At 40.2% G+C, this 22070-nt stretch overlaps 3 protein-coding genes across 9 annotated transcripts in view; all 3 read right to left on the reverse strand.

The window, feature by feature from the left end:
- rps6ka3b (ribosomal protein S6 kinase, polypeptide 3b) overlaps window positions 1-1180 on the reverse strand; it is a 39402-nt gene extending 38222 nt beyond the window's left edge. The window contains exon 1 of the mRNA XM_058650151.1: window positions 714-1180. Coding sequence (XP_058506134.1) covers window positions 714-773 — 60 coding nt within the window. The 5' untranslated portion in view covers window positions 774-1180. The remainder of the gene's footprint in view (window positions 1-713) is intronic.
- Window positions 1181-1710: 530 nt separating this feature from the next.
- Window positions 1711-11728, reverse strand: LOC131472730 (pyruvate dehydrogenase E1 component subunit alpha, mitochondrial-like). Of its 6 annotated transcripts, none has more exons than XM_058650160.1 (13): window positions 11552-11725; window positions 10852-10872; window positions 8770-8943; window positions 8411-8476; window positions 8146-8319; window positions 6884-7010; window positions 6705-6796; window positions 6355-6447; window positions 5792-5947; window positions 5419-5490; window positions 4604-4671; window positions 3843-3951; window positions 1711-2935 (listed from the first exon to the last, which is right to left on the reverse strand). In XM_058650160.1, the coding sequence occupies exons 1-13, from the start codon at window positions 11609-11611 to the stop codon at window positions 2771-2773; spliced, it is 1377 nt and encodes a 458-aa protein (XP_058506143.1). In that variant the 5' UTR covers window positions 11612-11725; the 3' UTR covers window positions 1711-2770. The 6 variants fall into 6 exon arrangements, with proteins under 6 accessions (XP_058506143.1, XP_058506151.1, XP_058506159.1 ...); XM_058650168.1 differs by lacking the exon at window positions 11552-11725 and adding an exon at window positions 9030-9139 and having other exon boundaries at window positions 10852-10873; XM_058650176.1 differs by lacking the exon at window positions 10852-10872.
- A 2272-nt stretch (window positions 11729-14000) lies between these two features.
- On the reverse strand, window positions 14001-21730 carry acot9.1 (acyl-CoA thioesterase 9, tandem duplicate 1). 2 transcript variants are annotated; one of them, XM_058649308.1, is made up of 16 exons: window positions 21563-21730; window positions 20227-20321; window positions 20025-20051; window positions 19151-19196; window positions 18842-19012; window positions 16907-16944; window positions 16746-16829; window positions 16442-16545; window positions 16079-16152; window positions 15815-15882; window positions 15620-15731; window positions 15415-15505; window positions 15240-15325; window positions 15045-15132; window positions 14728-14878; window positions 14001-14414 (listed from the first exon to the last, which is right to left on the reverse strand). In XM_058649308.1, exons 1-16 carry the CDS (start codon window positions 21574-21576, stop codon window positions 14359-14361), a joined length of 1305 nt encoding a protein of 434 aa, XP_058505291.1. In that variant the 5' UTR covers window positions 21577-21730; the 3' UTR covers window positions 14001-14358. The 2 variants fall into 2 exon arrangements, with proteins under 2 accessions (XP_058505291.1, XP_058505300.1); XM_058649317.1 differs by lacking the exon at window positions 20025-20051.
- Window positions 21731-22070: the final 340 nt, after the last annotated feature.

The following is a 22070-nucleotide window of genomic DNA, read 5'->3' on the forward strand; positions in this document are numbered from 1 at the left end:
GAGCCACTGCTGCTGTTTGTGTTATTTAAATAATGATTTAATCAAATTTCCACTCATTTCAATGTCACATTTTTGCAGTTATTACCATTTTTAGATTCACTCCACCACTGAGTCGTCACGCTATGGCATTTAATCACATTTAACACAACATCAATGTCCTCACCAGATGTGTACCTTTACATTAAAGGTATTGCAAAATTTAAATGACATTAGAAAATATAGCGATAATTATTGGTCACGTCAGTGATAGTTTTTAAGACTGTGCATTTGTGTGAAGTACAGATGTAGTTCTACACACAGGTGACACTTTTTACTTGTGTTTTTATGACATTTAAGAGCTTTATTTCAGTATTACTGTCGTCAGTGCATGTGTAACTTTGAATTATGAGTGAAGCTCAAAAATGTAAATATCGCGATAATTAGTGGTCGCGTCTGAATCCAATAGATATTTTTTAAATCGCCCAGGTAAAACAGGTACTTATACGTGTGTGCGGTACTCGAGTACTTGTACACACAGTGTGATTTTTTACTAACGGTGATTTTAACTTAAAGTTCAATTTAATGACATATTAGAGTTTAATGAGCGGCTGTGACTCACACTGATGACCTCGAATGTGATTTAATGGTGATTTTTTTCCCTCTGCCCTGTTAATTAATGTCACTTTATTTTATTTTATTCTTTAATTAAAGTGAACTGTGAGGGCGACACTCACCTCCGTGTTTCCCCCCACAGTCATCTTCTGCCACGGATCTGCCAGCTGAGCCAGAGGCATCTTTCTCTCCTTCTTCTTTTCTACTTTCCCTCCTTTCTTTCTTCTTTATTCCTGCTCGTGTTTATCAAACACTTTCCACTCCTAAAACTCTTGCTTTATTTCTTCCTCCAAACAGGAAACGGGGGTTTGTAAAGATCCGGTGTGATTGTGTGTCCGTGAACCCGCAGCGCTGTCACAACCAAGCGACGGAGCCCAACTCAGCCGAGCCGCCGCGCTCTGATTCCGGATCCGCAGTGGCGCTTAGCCCGCCCCTTTCCTCCGGAGAGACGACCATGAGAAGCAGCGGCGACGAAGATGAGGAAGAAGAAGAGGAGGAGGAGGAGGAAACTGATTAATATTGACTCAACTCTCAGCCCACAACTCTCTCTCCCTCTATTTTGCTCTATGTCTCTCACTCACTTCCGCTGTCTCCCAATATGGCGGCCGGTGTCGGCTTACCTGTCCCCCAGACTGTAGCGTCACGCTGACGTCACGCCAGGAGGCGGAGTCTTCGGGTAATGGGGGGAAGAAGTCAACTTTTCCTTTTTTTCTTCCTTTTTTCAATCTAATTCAACCAAATGTACACGAATTCATTCATTTATCGTGAAAAATGTAACAAAAAAAGTAAAAAATAAAATAAAAGGGAAGAGTAAGAGGCTTATTTTGGACGGAAACGTCAAAAACTGACCCCAAAACATAAAAATAACCCCAAAAGAGAGAAAAGAGAAGTAACTGAGAGGCATAATAATACAGAAAATGACCATAAACAGGTGAAAAAATTGACTCAAAAACTCATAAAATAATCACTATGTGGAAAGACGTTACCTCACAGCGTGATAAAATGACCATAAGCAGACAGAAATTACATCATAGGACACAAAATGATGCAAAACTTATTCAAATCAATCGAGACATAACCTCAAAGAATCAACAATTCACACTAACGGACATAACTAACTCAGAGGCATAAATTGATTTTAATTTGCACAAATTGATGCAAAACAACCTCAGATTGACATACAAAATACCCAGAGACCAAAAATGAGCACAAACAGGTGAAAAACTACCTCAAAGACATAAACCACAGATTATGATTAGAGGATCAAAGTAATCCCCAAAAGACAAAAACATTGACTTTTTATCGATTGGACGAATTAATCTTACATTTAAACTAGTGTGATAGTGACACCTAGTGGCAGAGAGAGGAACAGATCACTCTTTTTTTTGGTCATTTATATTTTAAAATTAATGACTTTAAACACATGGTTGGTGTTTTCTTTACAACTTAAACTGTATTTGTTTATCACAAATAGAGACTACACATTTTCACTTCTCCATTTTCTGCATGTTTATTTTCAAAGTCTTGTGTCCACACACACAAGCCGCCAACTTTATTGGGAAAAACAAAGAGGAAGTTATTCTTTATGCCACTTCCTCATGTTTCCCAACAGAGAAAATAGTCTACAAACCAGATACACTCATTTAATTTATGACCTTTAAAACGTGCAAAAATAAGTTAAATAATAAATATTATAGTGCAACTATATTTTCCTCATATCTTACATGTACACTCTATAGCTATTAAAACAGATGAAAATTAAAATTAACAAATTCCTGCTTCTTTTTTTTACACTAAATCTGCATAAATATATGAACGCAAAGGCAGTAAATCCAGCACTGCTTAATTATTAAACGTCCCATAATCACTGAATATCATAAATAAACTACTCCAAGTCACTTTCTGAACATTCAAAAGTCTCTAAACATCACAGATGAGGTTAAAATGTAAAAGTTTGTGCGTAAAATAAAGTGACTCAGCATTTTTTTTTTCTCCTCTTAAACCTGTTATAGTCGACGACGTTGCTGTTGAGGATCCGGCAGAATCAACGTAAACATCAAATATTTCTCTTTAAAAGCTTAAATTAATAAATGAACACTGAGGGTTTTCAGGTCAGAGCTGAGGCCCAGGAAAGTGTGGAAAGCTGGAGGTCAAAGGTCAATGTTTGTTAGGTTTTTTTCTAGCTGATGGACTTGAGTGTTGACCACTGGTTTGTCCCACGGACGTCCAGCGGTGGGTTGTTGGCGAAGATGTGGTTGCACAGCTCTTCTAGTGGCGGCTCCAGGTCTGACATGGCGAACTGAGCGGCTTCCTCCACTTCCTGTCTGATCGCAGTGTCCATTTCCTGACGAGACAAAATAATACAGTCTTATTTTTCATGTCCCCAGTTTGTCCACACAGAGGAAGAAGACACACGTTTATATTAAGTTACGCTACGGAATGATGGGACCTTTCAAATTAAATCTATCAAACATTTCACTTTAGTGTCCAAGTAGACATTATTTTTACAGTTTTACTTTGTCACATTTGAGTGTTTTATTATTGTACCTTTTTAACTTAAATTGACAAACTGAGGCAATAAAAATTACAGTAAAAATCATGACAAAAGCAAATTCTGATTAAAAATGTAATTTATTCCATAACTTTAAAGCTCCAGAGTAATTATACTGCTTTAAAAGATAATTAGTTAAGTTAAAATATTACAATTCGTTTATTTTTAAAAATCCCCCGGATTTGTCCAAATAGATATTACGGTACCTTTTTTTTTTTGTTACACTTAACACATTTTATTATCGTCAACTTGACAAACTACACGATACAAATTACAATAAAAGAAACTTTGAATATGTAGCATTATTTTGAAAATGGTAATCAAATAATTTCCAAAATGTTTGGTAAATTGATAAAAACTTAATTTTTTTAAAACAGTACATTTAATGATGTATTAATTCAATATATTGGGCTTACATACAACTGATTTAATGTTTTTTAGGAAAAAAAGATCACATTTTGAATGTGATTCAATGGGACATTTTTGTCACTTAATGGTCAGAGTGTAACACTTGTTTGTATGCAGTATATTTTTTATTTGATCTTTAGTACACGATCTGGACAAAAAATTAATGCCATATGAACACAGCCAGAATTAACAAAAAGACAAAGCATAAAAAGTGCGCAGGCCTGTGGAGCCACCCTCTCATGGACATTCTAGAGAACACAGCAGCTCTGCAACAGGTGTGAAGAAGACTCACCTTGAACTCGTCCACAGACGCCATGTTGTTGCTGAGCATTCGTTCCTTCAGCATGAAGATGGGGTCGCTCCTACTGCGAACTTCCTGGATCTCCTCACGAGTGCGGTAGCTGCACAAAGTTTATCAACTTTAAAACAAAAAACCTTTATGAATTTAATGTGATAAAAATGTCTAGTCAGACTGTCTCCACAGACAAGGGTCAAAACAAATAAAAAATTTGGTAATTGTTTAACTATCTGGTTTCAGATTCATTTAATACCCTCTTAAGTCTTTAAGGACATAAATATCGACTAAAAATTTTAGTTTTTTTCCTGCACAAAGAAATTCAGCAAACGTCTCTGCTCGGAGACCGCACACGCACACAAGTGTGTCTATAAAGTGTTCATACAGAATGTTAACAGTTAATAAACTTCCTGTTCAAACATGTAAAAAAAAAACAACATTCACCTGCTTTGGTCCAAACTAAAGTGTGTACGCTAGTCAGTTCCGTCACTGTTTATATGCTTCAGTGGGGACCAAAGTCTGCTACTGTCACAGTTCAGTGTTTCTAAAGCATTTCTGACCTTTTAAATAATGTCTCAAACATGTTCTCAGACACAATTATACATATTTGATTGATATATATTTGAATCACGTTTGATTGACAGGCGTGTCATACAAAAGTGTCTCAGATTGTGTTTGTTTTGTCAGATAATTACTTGATCAGCTCAGTCACTGACAGGTGGATTCACTTCAGTTCGTTCAAAAACACAAACCCTCACCTGACCCCGGGGTCACTCATGCTGTGGCCATGGTAACGATACGTCTGCAGCTCCATCAGAATGGGACCCTGGAAAAAACACAAGAGAACATTTGTCCTGCGTTAATCTAGAAACACAGTTTAACAAACATCCATTTATGTCACGATATAAATCAATATTCCTCCAAGTCTGGGTGACGTGGTATCAATAATCTGTGTATATGCTGAAGATACACTGTAAACTAAAATATAACCCATTTATAAAAAATACCCTAATTTCAGACCACAATCACTTCACTGGTGTAATCTGATTATTTTGGTGTTCGTATTCAGATTTCCTTGCTGGGTGAAAACAGATTAATGACGTCACTTAAATGGGATTATCGCATTGGTGAATGTAAACAGATTTAATTTAGTCTTTTTAATCTGATTATTTGAGCGGACATAATCAAATTATTCTGGGAATAGTTCAATTTGCATCGTGGTGTTTGTATTAGATTACCATGCTGGATGAGTACAGATTACTGAAGCCATTCAAAATGTTTACATAGTCCGGTTTCAGTGGATATATTCAGATTACATGGCCGTATGAAATCAGATTACTTGAGTTTCACTAGGTTTATAAACAATGATACCAACTATAAGTATGGTCAAATTCAGCTATAAAACAAATAATTTGGATTAAATTAAAGATGTAAAAAGTGACTTTTTTGTCAATTCCATGCATTTTTTAATCCGTGAAACAGATTATTATTATTATTATTATTATTATTATTATTATTATTATTATTATTATCATCATCATCATCATCATCATCATTATAATAAAACACTGACCTTCCCAGAGCGGCAGTGATCTGCAGCGAACTTTGTGGCCTCTCGGACACAGAGGATGTCCATGCCATCCACCTGAGACGAGAAAAGACACGTCACATGACACAAAAGCAAATCATTCTTACTAAAGAAATCTCAAATAAATGAAGTGTCTGTGTGCAGTATCATACATGAGCATCAGGCAGCTGAGTGAATGCTCACACCTGCAACTGCCAGGACGGAGCTGCCTCCTCCTGTTATAGTCTAGGTTCATCAGGACCAGCTGCAGCGTACACAGCGTCCACAGACGCACACTGCAGCTTCAGTCCAAGACCAACACATTTAAACCAAAACAACAACAACAACAACAACAACCAAACACATCTTTGTGTCTCACTCTGATTCCTGGTATGAAGTCTCCTCTCTTATAGTAGTCAGTGCTGGCCGACGCTCGCTCCACCGACGTCCCCATGCCGTACTTGTTGTTCTCACAGACGAAAATGCACGGCAGCTTCCACAGGGCGGCCATGTTGAACGTCTCAAAGATCTGACCCTGGTTGACCCCACGGAGAAAAGAAGAGATGAGATCAAGAGTGAAGAGATCAGTTTCAGTAAACGCCATTGTTTGATAAGTGACACAAGTTTAAAATTTCCTGCTGGAAACTTCACTCACTCTTCCACACCAAACCTCATAGAGAAAATCAGTGATTTTAATATCACAGCACACAGGAGCTGTTGATCCACTGCTGCCTCCATCACTAAGTTCAAATATGTTACTTAGTGAATTAGGCATTTAAAATCCATAGTTCAGATTGACCTCAGTGACACAAAGTGACCACACAAGCTTAAATCACTGATTTTCTCTATGGGCTTTGGTGTGGGAGAGTGAGTGGTTTACAGACCTCAGTTTCCGGTTGGAAAAGTCCATCTAACTGAAAACAGTATTTATGGTCGTCTCACCTGATTGGCTGCTCCGTCTCCGTAGAGCGAGACACAGATCTGACCGTTACCTTGGTAACGACAGGCCAGAGCAACTCCTGCTCCCAGAGGAACCTGCAGAGTCACACAAAACCCAGTTATTTATATATATATAAAAAAAAAATTTAAAAAAATAAATAAGGACACAATTCTGAACGTTACTGATATATACACACTTGTCCATGTATATAGTGCAGTGAACTTGTCAGGACCAGTCGTCCAAAACCTGGTCCCAACGAGGCTCGACCTCATTTTAAAGGAACTGCGTAAGTTTAGGACTAAGATCTGAATTGTGGTTAAGTTAAGGTTAATCATTAACTGGTTATGGTCACCTGTGCTCCGACGATGCCGTTGCCTCCATAGAAATGTGGCGCGTACATGTGCATTGACCCGCCTTTGCCTTTGGCCACGCCTCCTTTGCGGCCTTTAACAAAGAAACGGTTAATGACACGTTATAGTTTATTTAACCTGGTTAAATGCATATGATATAAACTCCTCCCCCTCCCTTCACCTGTGAGCTCGGCCATGATCTCTCTGACGGACACGCCCCTGGTGAACGTGTATCCGTGGGCGCGGTACGCTGTGATCAGGTGATCGGAGAGGTTGATGGCCGCCTCAATGCCGGCAGCGCAGGCTTCCTGTGGAGAGGATTCACTTCAGAAATGTAAAAACTGACACATTCACAGGACATTATTGGAGTTATTTAGTCAAAGAAGGTCCAGAGACAGAGACAAGTCGTTCAACAAATATGTCAACGTATAGACGAGTGCGTCGCTCAGTTTGAAGCTCATTGATCAGTTTAATTACACGGAAATGACTGTCATCATTGTGCAATATGATAAAATATGATCTTACTACAAATCTTTGTAATCCAGTGATTGACCCCATTTGTGTTGCATCTATCACCACGAGGTGGCAGCAGCAGCAGAAAGTATCAGACTTCCCGTCACCGCAATGACATTAAAATGTGGATTTTTTTTATGAACAAACTATTACAAAAGATACTATAATAATAAAAATGTGGAACATTTTTTTATAACAAACATAAGCTACATTTATCGTCGCGATTTATTCTGTGCGTGTACGACTACTTCCTGTTAGTTTATAGAGTTAACTCGTAGAACATCATAAAAAAAGTATTTTATTTTGAAAGACACCGTTCATAACGTTTTATACGACAAGTTAAACAAACAGCCAAAGGCCCTTATTTTGAAAGCTAGGTTAAAAAGGAAGTGGTGCCTTGTAAGATTCACAGGTTATGACAGTCCGTGCACACAAGAACCAGGAACACAGAAGCCACAAAATACATTTTACAGACGTGTCGACGTTTTTGAATTGAAAGTTTTTAAAGTACAACTAAATTAAACGACAAGATAAAAGTGTCACTTAAAATGAGATTTATCCACACGGAACCAACAGTTTTTGAAAAACGTGTCCCAGAAGAACTAACTCATCGCATTTTCACGTAAAGAAATACAAACTGGGGATGCGATAGATGTCACAGCTCTTCCTCTCTTTTTGTTGTGTTTGGAGTTTGTACACAGCGAGTGCTACAGTGCCACCTACAGGCCTTGCACATGCACCACAGCGTCATTTTTCCTGGGACACAAGAGAAAGTTCTGTCTGTGTGGTTATAAAGACATGAATTTATCGCGATACGTGTAGTTTTTTTTTTTGTGTTAGCGACGTGGTACCTGTCCGTCGTACAGCTGGGTTATAAAGACATGAATTTATCACGATATGTGTAGTTTTTTTGTGTTAGCGACGTGGTACCTGTCCGTCGTACAGGTGACAGAAGCCTCTGACGATCTTCTGCTTGTACAGCTGATCGGCTTTCAGCTCCATGCGTCGCACCGTCTGCATAGTGCGGTAATACTCCAGACCCTGCTCCCGTGTGAGCTCCGCCTTCAGTGGAGGCCCCGCCTCCAGACCGTGCAGATCACATTTCTAACGCACAAAAAAAAAGTATGTTTTCAAGTCTACTTTTGTAGTGTTATTACCCACAATTCTGTTCAAAATGAACATTAAAGTTACACACCTTGATGTCAAAGGTCACCCGAGGGGTGAAGTCAGCGTAGGAGCGCGAGGCGACGACTGTGCCAGCCTGGAGTCAACAAATAAAACACACGAAACTCTCATTTAAAAAAAACATGACGCTAGCACAGTTTTTTAAGCAGTGCAGTCCTCGTCTTGAGACCAGGTTTTAAATCTGAATCACAACAGAAGAGTGAAGGTCAGTCACAGGGAGGGAGAGAAAAGAACATTAAAATAAGTTTGTTATTGGTGGAAATAAGTGTTAGAAGTGAATGAAAACCTTCATTAGTGATTAAAATAAAGACATTTGTGTGAACCCTTTTCCAGCCCCATTAGTGATCAGGCAAACATTCTGGTTCTTACTGGTGTTTCTAGCTGTGGGTCGGTCTCAGTCTGGATCTGGGGACTAACTAAGTCAGTGTCAGGTGGTCTACTACTGACATCTGGTGGTGGTTTAGGCGGCTGCCACCGGGTCTTTGTCGCATCAGTCGTCGCCGGTGACACGAGACTGACATATTCTGACAGGTCAATCAGCAGCTGAGGGAAACAGGGAGCCGACCAATCAGTGACGAGCAACAGAAAAAACAGCCAGACAAACAGACGGAGGATGCATCTCAACTTACGGTCAGGATGTTTGTGTTTTTTATTCCAATTACTTGATTAAAATAAATATAATGAGCTTTGTTCTTCTTGCACATTCTTCATAGAGAAAAGTGGATTCTTCAGATTTAACCTGGTTTAAATGATAAAGAGTTCCAGACAAGAAACACACATTTCAGAGCGTGGATCCTCTAGGATCTAGGCCGTTTCTCAATACTCAAGTAAGCAAGTATGTACTTGCTTACTTGGGAAGTATATACTTGAGAAGTACGCTGGGAGTATATACTTGCCAAGTACGGGAGTACACAAGTATGTGGTTGTTTCTCAATACTCAAGTATGCAAGTATTGTTCTGCTGTTTGAATGGTGGCTGGCGCCAAGTGCTGCAGCCTCATTACCGCCACCTACGGTGTTGATAAATGAACATATGAAATACTTTTAATAAATACATATATATGTTGTTATTATTTTTACATTTTAAATATTTAACTTCATTTATTAATTTATTTCTATTAAAATACACATTACAAATAATACAATGTGGAAAATAGATATATTACAGCATTGTAGAGTAGTATATATATATACACAGTATATGTATGTATGACATATATGTACGTGTACAAATATATACTACTCTACATACTATACTATACATATCTAATATTTACATATTATATTTAAATATAAATCTCGACTTTAATATAAATCTAAAATTCAAAGTTAAAATAAATAAAACATTAACAATATACAAACTTTCTAACTGTCAGGTCAAAACGTTTCCATTAAAAACAAAATAACACGTCAACAACAAATCTATGGATCACACCGAGCATCTAATGACAGCGACGTCTGAGCCAGCGGATCATTTCTTCAGGACAGGCCGAGGTAACGCTGCTCTGTGCCGGGCACAGTGAGCGCCGAACGTCCGCAGAGGCGGAGCTGATCACCTCCGACAAACGTCGCTGCCAAACTATAAATACGTCATATCTTCATACACAAACCACATGTTTGAATTCTAAATGACTGATTTCTCGCCTCAAATGATGTTAAAACTTTGTTCCGGGACACAGAAAAATATTTATTTCAGATTTATATTTCTATTATCTGCTGCTATGCTCCGCCGAAATGTATTCTGGGATATATGGCCATCGCAAGTACGCTTAAGTCACCTCCGATGCATACTTGGTAAAAATGGGCGGAGCGAGAACATTTCCGGGTTTGAGAACCGTCCTCGCTGTTCGCTTACTTGAGAATTGGAACAGCACTTGGACTGAGGCTGATGACGTTTTCACAAGTACGGGAGTACGCAAGTACGCTCAAGTACGCACAAGTATGGATATTGAGAAACGGCCCTAGTCTTTGAATTGAGATTCAGTTAGGCCACACCCACAAGGAAACGGAAACGATATTTTTTCTTTGTCGTTTTCAAAAAAGTTTCCGTAAACAGGGAACCAGACTCAAACGCTGTAGTATATATATGCCAGGACTGCAAGTGGCGCTGTAACGCTGCATCAAAAAACAAAGACAACGTTTTACACATATGGCAGAACAATTTACAGATATAAGAATAGAGACAGAGCCGGAGGAAGAAAGGGAAATAATGTCTCAAAAACGTTTACGATTATGCTTCGAGACGTTTCCATGTGAACATCTGGTGACTTTTATAGTGTGGACGGCTGCTTGGAGGACACCGATGGACAGAGACACGCCTGCTACACGTGCGCGGACATGGTGTACGTGAAGAAAGCATGAGCAGTGGCTAAACCAAAGAAAATGAAAAACCCATGGACATTAATGGTGTGCACCAGAAAACACTTCAGATATAAGAGCCGGAGTTCCTTACCTCTGACACCGTTTGTGCCGCCTACAGTTCAGACGAGAGGACGATGGAAGTAGAGGGGGGAGAGGGGGGGAAGTAGAGGGGGAAGTAGAGGGGGAGAGATCAGCAGGGATTGTGGTTGTAAAAATCTACGCTTACTGTGTGCGAGTAAACCGAGAGAATAAGCAGCAGCGACTACTAACGCTCAACACTGAGCCGGAAAACAACAGACACTTCCGAGTTTCAAGACAAAACGTCCCGCACACAAAAAACAAATGTATTGTTTAGATAACAGTATGCATCATTAAAGCGTCCTCAGTCAGAGACAAACACCTACATTTGCCTAATGACACGGTCACAGTGACCGTGCTAACGTCGTCTTTAATCAACAACTTGGTGAGAATATTCTTTTCAGACACAAATGTCTGCGAGATGTGGAGAGTAAAATGTCATAAATGCTCTTAAATTGTAATTTCTTTTACACATTTAGCTTAATTAAGATGGTGGCATTACTTTACATACATACATACACTTTCTCTTAAGATCAAATTTGTGCATTTCAAAATCGTCATGGCTGACTTTGTTTTTTACCGTTAAATGTGAGCACAATATAAAAGTTCATTAGTAAAGCACACGCTGTGGCTAATGTTAGCAGCTAACAAGGTCAGTTAGCACTAAGCAGCTCGGCTCATAAACGGCGTCTCCACATTTAGAAAACACTCACCACTTTCCGGCCAGTGACGCGACAGAGTGCATTAGAGATGGCAGTTAACATGCTTTTCATGCTAACAAAAAAGCATTTGTTAGCCACGAGCCACGTCCGGAGGGAAAAGGCTTGATTTGCGGCAGCTGCTAAATACCTATGGCTAAATACTGTAGTTAGTGTCCGTCACGGAAATAAGTCCGGGGGAGCACGGGCGGAGAAGGTTCCGCGAAGCCTTCTTTTTTTTATCGCTGCCTAGAAATCTTCGCTTTTAGTTCGTTTTGTTTTAACTAAAAAATCAAATGTATTTGGAAACAATATAAATGATACGTTAAATACATTTGATTAAAAACATCATAATCAGGGTTCTAAATGAACTGTTTTGATCACCAGTCAATCAGAATTTCCACTAGCCAAATTGTTTTCAGTGAAAATAAGAGACATTAGATAAGAGAGATGAGTGCCGCTGAAAGAATTATTTTTACACTTTGGATTTTATTAACACAATCCAAGTACAATACATACACATACACATAAAGTACAAGCATACAAGTAAAAAAAATCCTTTATTTTCCATTTTGATCATTTCAGAGCTCTACCGCATATTTTGCCTGGTATTCATTTGTCTATGTCTCTCCTATCTTCAAGCCCTTCTTCCTGTGTCCTTTTTTTACTCAGACCATTGTCAGAACTTATGGGCCAAAGTGATTTTATTGTACAGTAAAAATTAAGTTTTCTACTTTTTTCTGAGTAAAAAAAAGACAACTTTGCGGATTAATTACTCAAAATGTATACAGTAAAACTGTTTGTTAATGACTAAGGGAGTAGTCAGCATGCTCCTGAGGTCAACCGTAGCAACCATTGTCAGAACTTATGGGCCAAAGTGATGATATTGTACAGTAAAAATGTAGTTTTCGGCCTTATTCTGAGAATATAAAGAGACAACTTTGATGCTTAATTTCTCAAAAATGATACAGTAAAATTGTTTGATAATGAGTGAGGGATTAATCAGCATGCTCCTGGGATCAATTGTCAACCATTGTCAGAACTTATGGGCCAATGTGTTGTTATTATACAGTACAATTCTAAATAAATTAGGGAAAATATTTAGTTCAATAGCTTCTGGACAATGCGACTCAATGTGTTAAAATCAGCATGATTGATTGCACTTGTATTAATTTTGAAAACCGGAAGTGATCTCGCTCGGTATCAAACTAGCGCGGACATTCTCAGTCGACCGTAAATTCGACTACATGGGCGCATTTAAAAACGAATGACGGCTCACTTGACCGCAGTAATCTCATCCCCTGCTTCCTTCCTCTTCTCGCCCCCAGACATCTGTCCAGCCAACCACCGCCGCATTTAGTTTAAGTTTAGGCTACTTTTTACTTGAGCTAGCTCCCCCCCCCCCCCCTCTTTTATAGTTTCTGGCAGAAACTATCTTTCTTTGATAGTTTCTGGCAGAAACTAATACTATCTAAAAGAAGAAGGAGAAAAGGAATGAATGAACAGCAGAAGCCCCGTTCATACAGAAGCAGAAACATTTCCTCCGCCGGTGGTGCGCTGCGACCGGCTTAGCGACTAGCTGTTCGTGTCCGTCACGAAAAGTGGACCGACGGGAACGGTTTCCGCAAAGCTTTTATCGCCGCCGCCGCGTTCGCTTTTTGTTTTGTTTTGTCACAAATCTTATTTTTTTGGATTCAAAATAATAACGAATCAGATGAATTTGATTAAATGTTGACAAATAGTCTTGCTTACGAGTGAATAGCACGGATGGTGAAGAGCTGCTAAATACTTTAGTTAGTGTCCGTCACGGAGATGAGTCCGGGGAGTACGAGCGGAAAGTTCCGCAAGGTTTTTGTCCCTGCCTTAAAAAAAAAATGCTTGTTGTGTGTATATTGTATATATACAATATGTGTATATATATATATATATATATATATATATATATATACATATGTGTGTATATATATATATATATATGTATATACATATACATGTATATATGTGTATATATGTACATATATATATACATACATATATACATACATATATATATACATAATACATAATACACAGTACAACTGTTATATTAATAGTTTATTTCACAACCCTATTCAAATTCAAGGAACTTTATTTGTTCCCAAGAGACAGAAGATGGGTTTTTTATGAGAACAAAATATAAATATAAGAACCAGATGTAAATATAAAATAACTCTATTTTTATATCTATTGTGTTGTTTCCCACATCTATGACTTTATGTATATTGCAAATTATTATTTCAGTACTTATTTTCCACAACAATTTCCATTAGAATTTGAATTATTTTTACATTTATTCATTTTTCACAACTTCGCATAAACCTGTAAATATGTGAAATGATTGTATTTAATTATGTCTTTACGTGTCTTTACGTGTCTTTACGTGTTTGAATGTAATGAAAACACAGAAACGGCTGAAAAACCAACATAAATAATAAAGTATTTATTTGGTGCATTTCAGTAACATAATCATGACACCGTCATTGTTTGACACTTTCAGACGTTCAAAAAATATATAAAAAAGGAGTAAATATGCTTTTATGCTCTTTTGTAATATGTAAAAATGTAATGTAGTGATGTTAAGTGAGATATACTAGGTTACAATAAGGCAAAGAAGCTGAAACTTTGCTTCATGTTTTCTGTAAACGCTGATGTAAAAAAAAAACTGTGAAACAAAGAGTTCAAAATAATAATAAAGTAAATAAAAAACTTTAGTTTGACTGAAACAATGTAACTCATGAAAGATAAAAGAACGACGTGATGAAGATGATGAAGCTTTTTCTTCCTCACTTCTCCACTGTTTGGTTAAAATGTCTTTTTCCATCCAGGTACAACATGGACTCTGTCAGAGAAACAAACAACAAACACACTCTTTTTTTAGTTTTGTTTTCATCCTTTCCTTTCATCTCCTTCCCCTTTTTCATCTTTTATTAGTCACTTATTAAACAGCAGACCATTCATTCATTCACAGACCTGTGTGAAATCAAAACATCTGACTCCTTTTCTCCTTGTTCAATTTACTTTGCATTTTTAGACATTCCACCCTTTCCTCTTTGCTCCTCCTCATCCTTCATTTGCTTTTTGTGTGTGCATGCGTGTATGTGTGTGTGTGTGTGTGTGTGTGTGTGTGCGTGTGTTTATGCATGTGTGTCTACCTCCATATGTCCTCGGGGTGATGTTGGGGACATCTCTGTCCGACTTGAAGGTGAAGTGGAAGACGTTGGTGGTGTTGTGTTGTCGGGTCAGAGGGTCAAACACCTCGCTGTGAACTCTGACCTGGATGTAGTTCTCTTGTGTGTAACACACCTGAAAACACACACACACGTTCTTCTTATTTAATCGTTTATATTTTCTATGTTTCATTTTGTATCCATGTCTTTTTTTTATCACATACTTATCACATAAAAAGCAAATGAATAGACATAGACATAGACACACACACACACACAGACATAGGCACACAGACACAGACCTGTGATGAGAGCAGCAGCAGGGAGCCGATCTCCACAGGTCTCTGGAACAGAATATCATCCACAGCCACCAGATTAGGTCGACAGCCTCTGCAGCACAGTGAGGACAGACGTGGATTATCAGTGATGACACACGCGCACACGCACACGCACACACACACACACACACACACACACACACACAGTCTTTCTCTCACCCAAAGGAGCAGGCGTTGGCCCAGCCCAGCTCGTAAGCTTTCCTCATGAGGAAGCCTCCAAAGATCCTGTTGAAGATGTTCCTCTCCTGTTCGTTTCACAGGGACAGAGAAGATCAACGTTGTCATGAGAACACATGAAGCTCACCTGTGAGTACCTGCAGTTCCTCCCTCTCACCTGTGGGTGGCAGATCTCCAGGCCCTTCAGTTTGGCATCTTCCATCCACACGGAATTTGGAGGCAGAACTCGGCTCCTGAAGCTGACGGTTCTGAGGAGACACACAAAGATCCTCCATCTGATTATGTTCACTAAAATAAGTGAATGAAATACACTCATACAATCTGATTGTGTGTGTGTGTGTGTGTGCATGCGTGTGTGTTACTTAGTGTCAAGTGTGTTGAGAAACAGACTGTGGACGATCTCCCTCTCCTCGTGAGCAGGAGCCACCTTCAGCAGAGACGCCGTGCTCAGCTCAACACGCCGGGATTTATTGGCTGGACAAAAGACAAAAAGAGACAATTTAAAGACAGGGAAGATTTGGTCAGAGTTTATACTTTATGATGAAATGAAGCCACACCTTCTCCTTGCTGGTAAATGGTCTCCTCCTCTGCTCCATCAGGTTTGAGTGGATTCACAAATGCTGCCCTGAAACAAAGAGGACTCACTCAGACTCAGACTCAGTCAGACTCAGACTCAGTCAGACTCACTCAGACTCAGGCTCACCCAGACTCACTCAGACTCAGGCAGACTCAGGCAGACTCAGTCAGACTCAGTCAGACTCAGTCAGACTCAGACTAACTCAGGTCTGGAATTTCTTTTTCTTCTGGGGGTCAGTTCTTACCTCTTGTTCTCTGGATCTCGAGCCACCATCACAAACGTGGCATCAAGGACCGGAGCATAAACTCCATCACGATACTGAAGACAGAGACAGGGACAGAGACAGGGACAATATTACTCATATTCATATTTTTAGATCATTATATCTTCTTGTTGTATTGTTATTATTTTTTAGAGTTTATTTATTTAATAATGTTCTTGCATTTGTCTTCATGAAAAGTTCTACATTAATAAAAACGTTTTCTGACACCTCACTGCGAAGGAGAATTAGTGCCACATGTTCTGACTTTATTTTCTCAGATTATTGCTTTTTCATTAAAAAAGTGGCACTAATACTCCTCCGTACATCACATATTATATTGTGTACCTGTAACATGTGCATCGTGGCTTCTATAGACGTCCGTCCCACCCAGGTCACATGACCGGTGAACTTGATGTCGCAGTCAGGGTAAACGACGTGTTGCCTCATGTCTGCACAAACAAAACACATTCATGTGTGAAAATGAAGAAGAAGAAGAAGAAGAGAAAATAAAGAGTTCTGATGTTAACACGTCACTAAAAACATTAAATTCACAATCAAGTAAAGAAAGCAGGTAATATTCACATTTGATTATAAAAAAAACACTTTCACTTTCTTCTGACGAGTAAAAGCTTTGGTGGGAGACACTTACCGATTTTGTCCACCAGGGCGGTGACGATGGACAGAGGAGACCTCTTCAGAACCGGGTTGTAGGTGTGAGAGTATGATATGAGAACTGTGGAGAAACAATGTGCGTCGTGTCACTAAATGATTTATGCTGAATGAATGATTTTAAAAACAACACCACAGTACCTCCTAAACTGTCCAGGTCCTCCAGGATTCTGCCAAACCTGGACAGAGACACACGACCAGTTAGACTTCTGTAGATTCACTGGAGCTACAGTCAGACATCAGAGCTACAGTCAGACATCAGATGTTAGGGCTACAGTCAGACTTCAGAACTACAGTCAGACGCCAGAGGTACAGTCAGACGTCAGATCTACAGTCAGATGTCAGACATCAGAGCTACAGTCAGACGTCAGAGCTACAGTCAGGCGTAAACTGCAGTCAGACGTCAGAGCTACAGTCAGATGTCAGAACTACAGTTAGGCGTCAGAACTAGTCAGACGTCAGAACTACAGTCAGGCGTCACAACTACAGTCAGACGTCAGAACTACAGTCAGCGAAAGAACTACAGTCAGGCGTCAGAGCTACAGTCAGACGTCAGAGCTACAGTCAGACTTTAGAGCTACATTCAGACGGCAGAACTACAGACAGACGTCAGATCTACAGTCAGATGTCAGACATCAGAGCTACAGTCAAGCGTCAGAGCTACAGTCAGATGTCAGAGCTACAGTCAGCGAAAGAACTACAGTCAGATGTCAGAACTACAGTCAGACGTCAGAACTACAGTCAGATGCCATAGCTACAGTCAGACGTCAGAGCTACAGTCAGGCGTCAGAGCTACAGTCAGACGTCAAAGCTACAGTCGGACGTAAGAGCTACAGTCAGATGTCAAAGCTACAGTCAGACATCAGAACTACAGTCAGACATCATAGCTACAGTCAGACGTCAGAGCTACAGTCAGATGTCAGAGCTACAGTCAGATGTCAGACATCAGAGCTACAGTCAGACGTCAGAGCTACAGTCAGACGTCAGTGCTACAGTCAGATGTCAGAACTACAGTGAGGCGTCAGAACTAGTCATACGTCTGAGCTACAGTCATAAGTCTGAGCTACAGTCATACGTCAGAGCTACAGTCAGATGTCAGAGCCACAGTCAGCGAAATAACTACAGTCAAATGTCAGAACTACAGTCAGACGTAAGAGCTACAGTCAGACGTCAAAGCTACAGCCAGACGTAAGAGCTACAGTCAGACGGCAAAGCTACAGTCAGACATCAGAACTACAGTCAGACATCATAGCTACAGTCAGACATCAGAGCTACAGTCAGATGTCAGAGCTACAGTCAGATGTCAGACATCAGAGCTACAGTCAGATGTCAGAGCTACAGTCGGACATCAGAGCTACAGTCAGATGTAAGAGCTACAGTTAGACGTCAAAGCTACAGTCAGACGTAAGAGCTACAGTGAGACGTCAAAGCTACTTCAGAACTACAGTCAGAGCTACAGTCAGACATCAGAGCTACAGTCAAACGTCAGAGCTACATTTAGGTGTCAGAACTACAGTCAGGCGTCAGAACTACAGTCAGACGTCAGAGCTACAGTCAGACGTCAGAGCTACAGCCGGACGTTAGAACTACAGTCAGACATCAGAACTACAGTCAGATCTCAGGGCTACAGTCTGAGCTACAGTCTGATGTCAGAACTACAGTCAGGCGTCAGAACTACGGTCAGATCTCAGAGCTACAGTCAGATATCAGAGCTACAGTCAGACGTAAGAGCTACAGTCAGACGTCAGAACTACAGTCAGACGTCAGACATCAGAGCTACAGTCAGACGTCAGAACTACAGTCAGGCGTCAGAACTACAGTCAGACGTCAGAGCTACAGTCGGACGTACGAGCTACAATCGGACATCAAAGCTACAGTCGGACGTCAAAGCTACAGTCGGACGTCAGAACTACGTTCAGATCTCAGAGCAACAGTCTGAGCTACAGTCGGACGACAGAGCTACAATCGGACGTCAAAGCTACAGTCGGACGTCAGAACTACGTTCAGATCTCAGAGCAACAGTCTGAGCTACAGTCTGATGTCAGAGCTACAGTCAGACATGTTGTCGTGTCTCACCTGACGGTGTTGTGGAAGGTCAGGTATTTCTCTCTTAGCTGCGGCTCAGAGCCCAGCGGCAGGTGCACCTCCAGGTAACTGTCCTTCATGGACCTCGCAGGAAGCTCCTGCTGAGACTTGGCCAACATGGACGACAGGGACACGCGCTGTGCCATGGCCTGCTTGTGGTCACTGCGGACGATCAGTGACATCACTACATATAAAATACACACTCACACACAGTGATTATTACAGTCTTGACCGCCCCCTTCAGAGAGAACCAGGCTACAATTTACACATATTTTATGGGAACAAAAAGATGGTTTTTACCTCCAGTTAGTGGACGCGCCAACGATGTCTCTGAGCCTGTTCCTCACTGAAAAATACAAAGACCAATCAGAGCTTATGTTTTCTGTGATGTCACTGTTCATAATCCAGGCTATGTTACATGTTTTATACTGTCTCTGTCAGTGTAATCTGGTGGATTATGTGCTTAAATGTACTCTTTTTCCCCCAAGTGAGAGACAATATAAAATCAGAAAGAGGAGAGAAGAAGCGCTCAGCTGAAGAGAGTACATGTCATGTGAGAAGCAGCTGTAAGAGAGAACGACACCAGCAGCGTGGGATTAGATCTGCTGTGGAGCAGGAAGACAGACGAGTGCACAGTCACAGCCACTCTACGTCAAACAAGCTGCCTTTCAGGTACAAAAGGTGGAGAAGGGACCGTCAGAAAGATGCATAACATCTCAAGAAACCGCAACCTGAGCCGTACCAGAAACCAGATTTCTTCTACTTCTACAGCTGATGGGGAGTAAAGCAGACCATCGCAGGATTTTTGACCCAATCTAACAGCTTCAGAGGCACTGTGACGGTTCAACGTCTCGTTGTTGTGGGGAGACAGGGGGCTCGTCTCCACTGCCCCCTACTGTCTGTTAGCGGAGAAAACCTGGAGTCCTCAGAATCAGGAGTCAAAACGGTGAGAGTTTCAACAGGAAGTAGAAAAAAAAAAAAATCAGGTTTCAGGTACAGTTTGGGTCGTGTCGCCACTCGTCCACAACGCTTCACGAGTGAAGACGATGGGATGAGTGGTTGTTGAAAAGGATGGTAGGGCAGACAGACAGAGGACAGACAGACGGATGGACAGACGGAGGACAGACGGGGGACGGACAGAGGAGATTACTCAGATTTGTCTGGGCTTACACACCATTGGACACGTGTAAAAGTGGATTTCCTGCAGAGAAACAAACAGGATTAATGACGTCAGGGAGACGTCAGTGGACGTGTGGGGACAAACACACACAAACACACACTTGTGACACAACAACAATCGGCTCGACAAAATGCTTTTGTCCTCGTTCCTACAGTATTTTCTGTTGGTTGTTTTAACAGTTGTTTTGTGTCTGTACCCTCGATCATGTCCGGCGCTCGGCCTCGCCCCGCCACACCGTCCGTACACAGAGACCTGGACGGCAACGACGCGGTCGAGCGCAGCAGCAGGAGCCTGTGAGGAAAAACAACCACACAAACAAATACTGAGTTTAAATTAAAGATTATCTACTGTAACATCCATTTGTCCAAAGTCTGGAAACCACTCACTCTCCCACACCAAACCCCATAGAGAAAATCAGTGATTTTAACATCACAGCACACAGGACTTATTGATCCACTGCTGCCTCCATCACTAAGTTCAAATGTCTTATTTTATGACTTCAGCATTAAAAATCCTTAATTCAGATATAAATCAGTGACACAAAGTGACCACACGAGGCAGCACTAGACCAGCAGCTCCTGTGTCCCTGCAAGCTAAAATCACTGATTTTCTCTATGGGCTTTGGTGTGAAAGAGTGAGTGGTTTACAATATTTTATTATGATTATTATTATTATGGACTGAGATACAGCCACACATGCATCATCATCTCATCTAATTATAACAAATTAAAGGCATGTGGTGAACAGTGAACAGCTGAGCAGACAGACAGGTCGTCCCTGCAGTGTGTGTGTGTGTATGCGTGTGTGTGTGTGTGTGTGTGTGTGTGTGCGACCATGTAATCCGACTCTTCAGTCACTGAATCTGCTTCAACTTGTTCCATTAATAACAACACAGGAGTAAAGTGATGGAGCAGAAAGACAGTAACATAAACACAGATTACATAAGAACCAGGTGAAATCACGTCTACATTTGTTAATTACGAAAACATCAAGTAAAAAAAGGTTATTTCAAAGAAAATACAGGAACCTCATGGATGTAGGTGACATAGTAAATGTTTCATAACATAAAACTGTCTGCAATTAAATAGAAAATAAAGATTATGATTGAAGAATACTCCCATTACTCGACTTCAATAGAATACATTATATAAACTTATATAATGTTAAGTTTATGATAAATATCCTGTGTTAATAGTAATGTTCAAGAACAAGAACCTCCACTAAGTCTCTTTTCTCAACATGAACTGTTTAACTTTAAAGTTCAAAGTTTCAAAACCTCAAATGACAAAAGAAATACACAAGAACCTCATGAAATGTAGTCCATATAATAACTTTAATATAATATATGATAACATGTCGAAATAATAACTTTTCTCAACACATATACAGTATGAAATTACATATAACATAAATGAAGGTTATTACTGAGAGTAACGGGGAATTAAAAAAAAAGAATGTAGCATGAGCATTATCGTTAGCATGCTAACAGCTAGCTCCAGGCTTTAGCGCTGGTTTTCTCTGCTGTCACTGACCTGGAGGAGAACATGGTGATTAAGCGGGTGAAGGTTCAGGTGAGCGACAGAAACCCCGGTGAGTGGATCAAACCCTGGAGGAGAAGATGTGGAGTTTGATTCCCTCCTCACAGCGAAGTCAATAACACACCGCTGTCACTGGACCGGGAAGTTCCGGGTTTACGCTCAGACCCCGCCCACTTTCCCGATGACGCACTGTCGTGTAGCGGAAACTACACTTTTTTCTTTTTTTTACAACTTTATTGAAATACGGTTACATTACAAAAGTGAAGAAAGAAACATATTACATTAGTGAACAAACAGAGAAAAAACAGGAGAAATAAAACTTTGCCAGGGTAGCTGATGAGTTATTAAAAAGAGAAAGAAAAGGAGGACCAAACATCGACAGTCTTAATTGCTTTTTTGTTGTTAGAGCCAGAAATCAAAGAAATATAATGTACAACTTCATGGGTAAAAGGGACAAAATTAGGTTTTTTACCACTGAATTTACATTTATGGATATGGAATT

Source organism: Solea solea, chromosome 1 (assembly GCF_958295425.1).
Source record: "Solea solea chromosome 1, fSolSol10.1, whole genome shotgun sequence".
NCBI lineage: Eukaryota > Metazoa > Chordata > Actinopteri > Pleuronectiformes > Soleidae > Solea > Solea solea.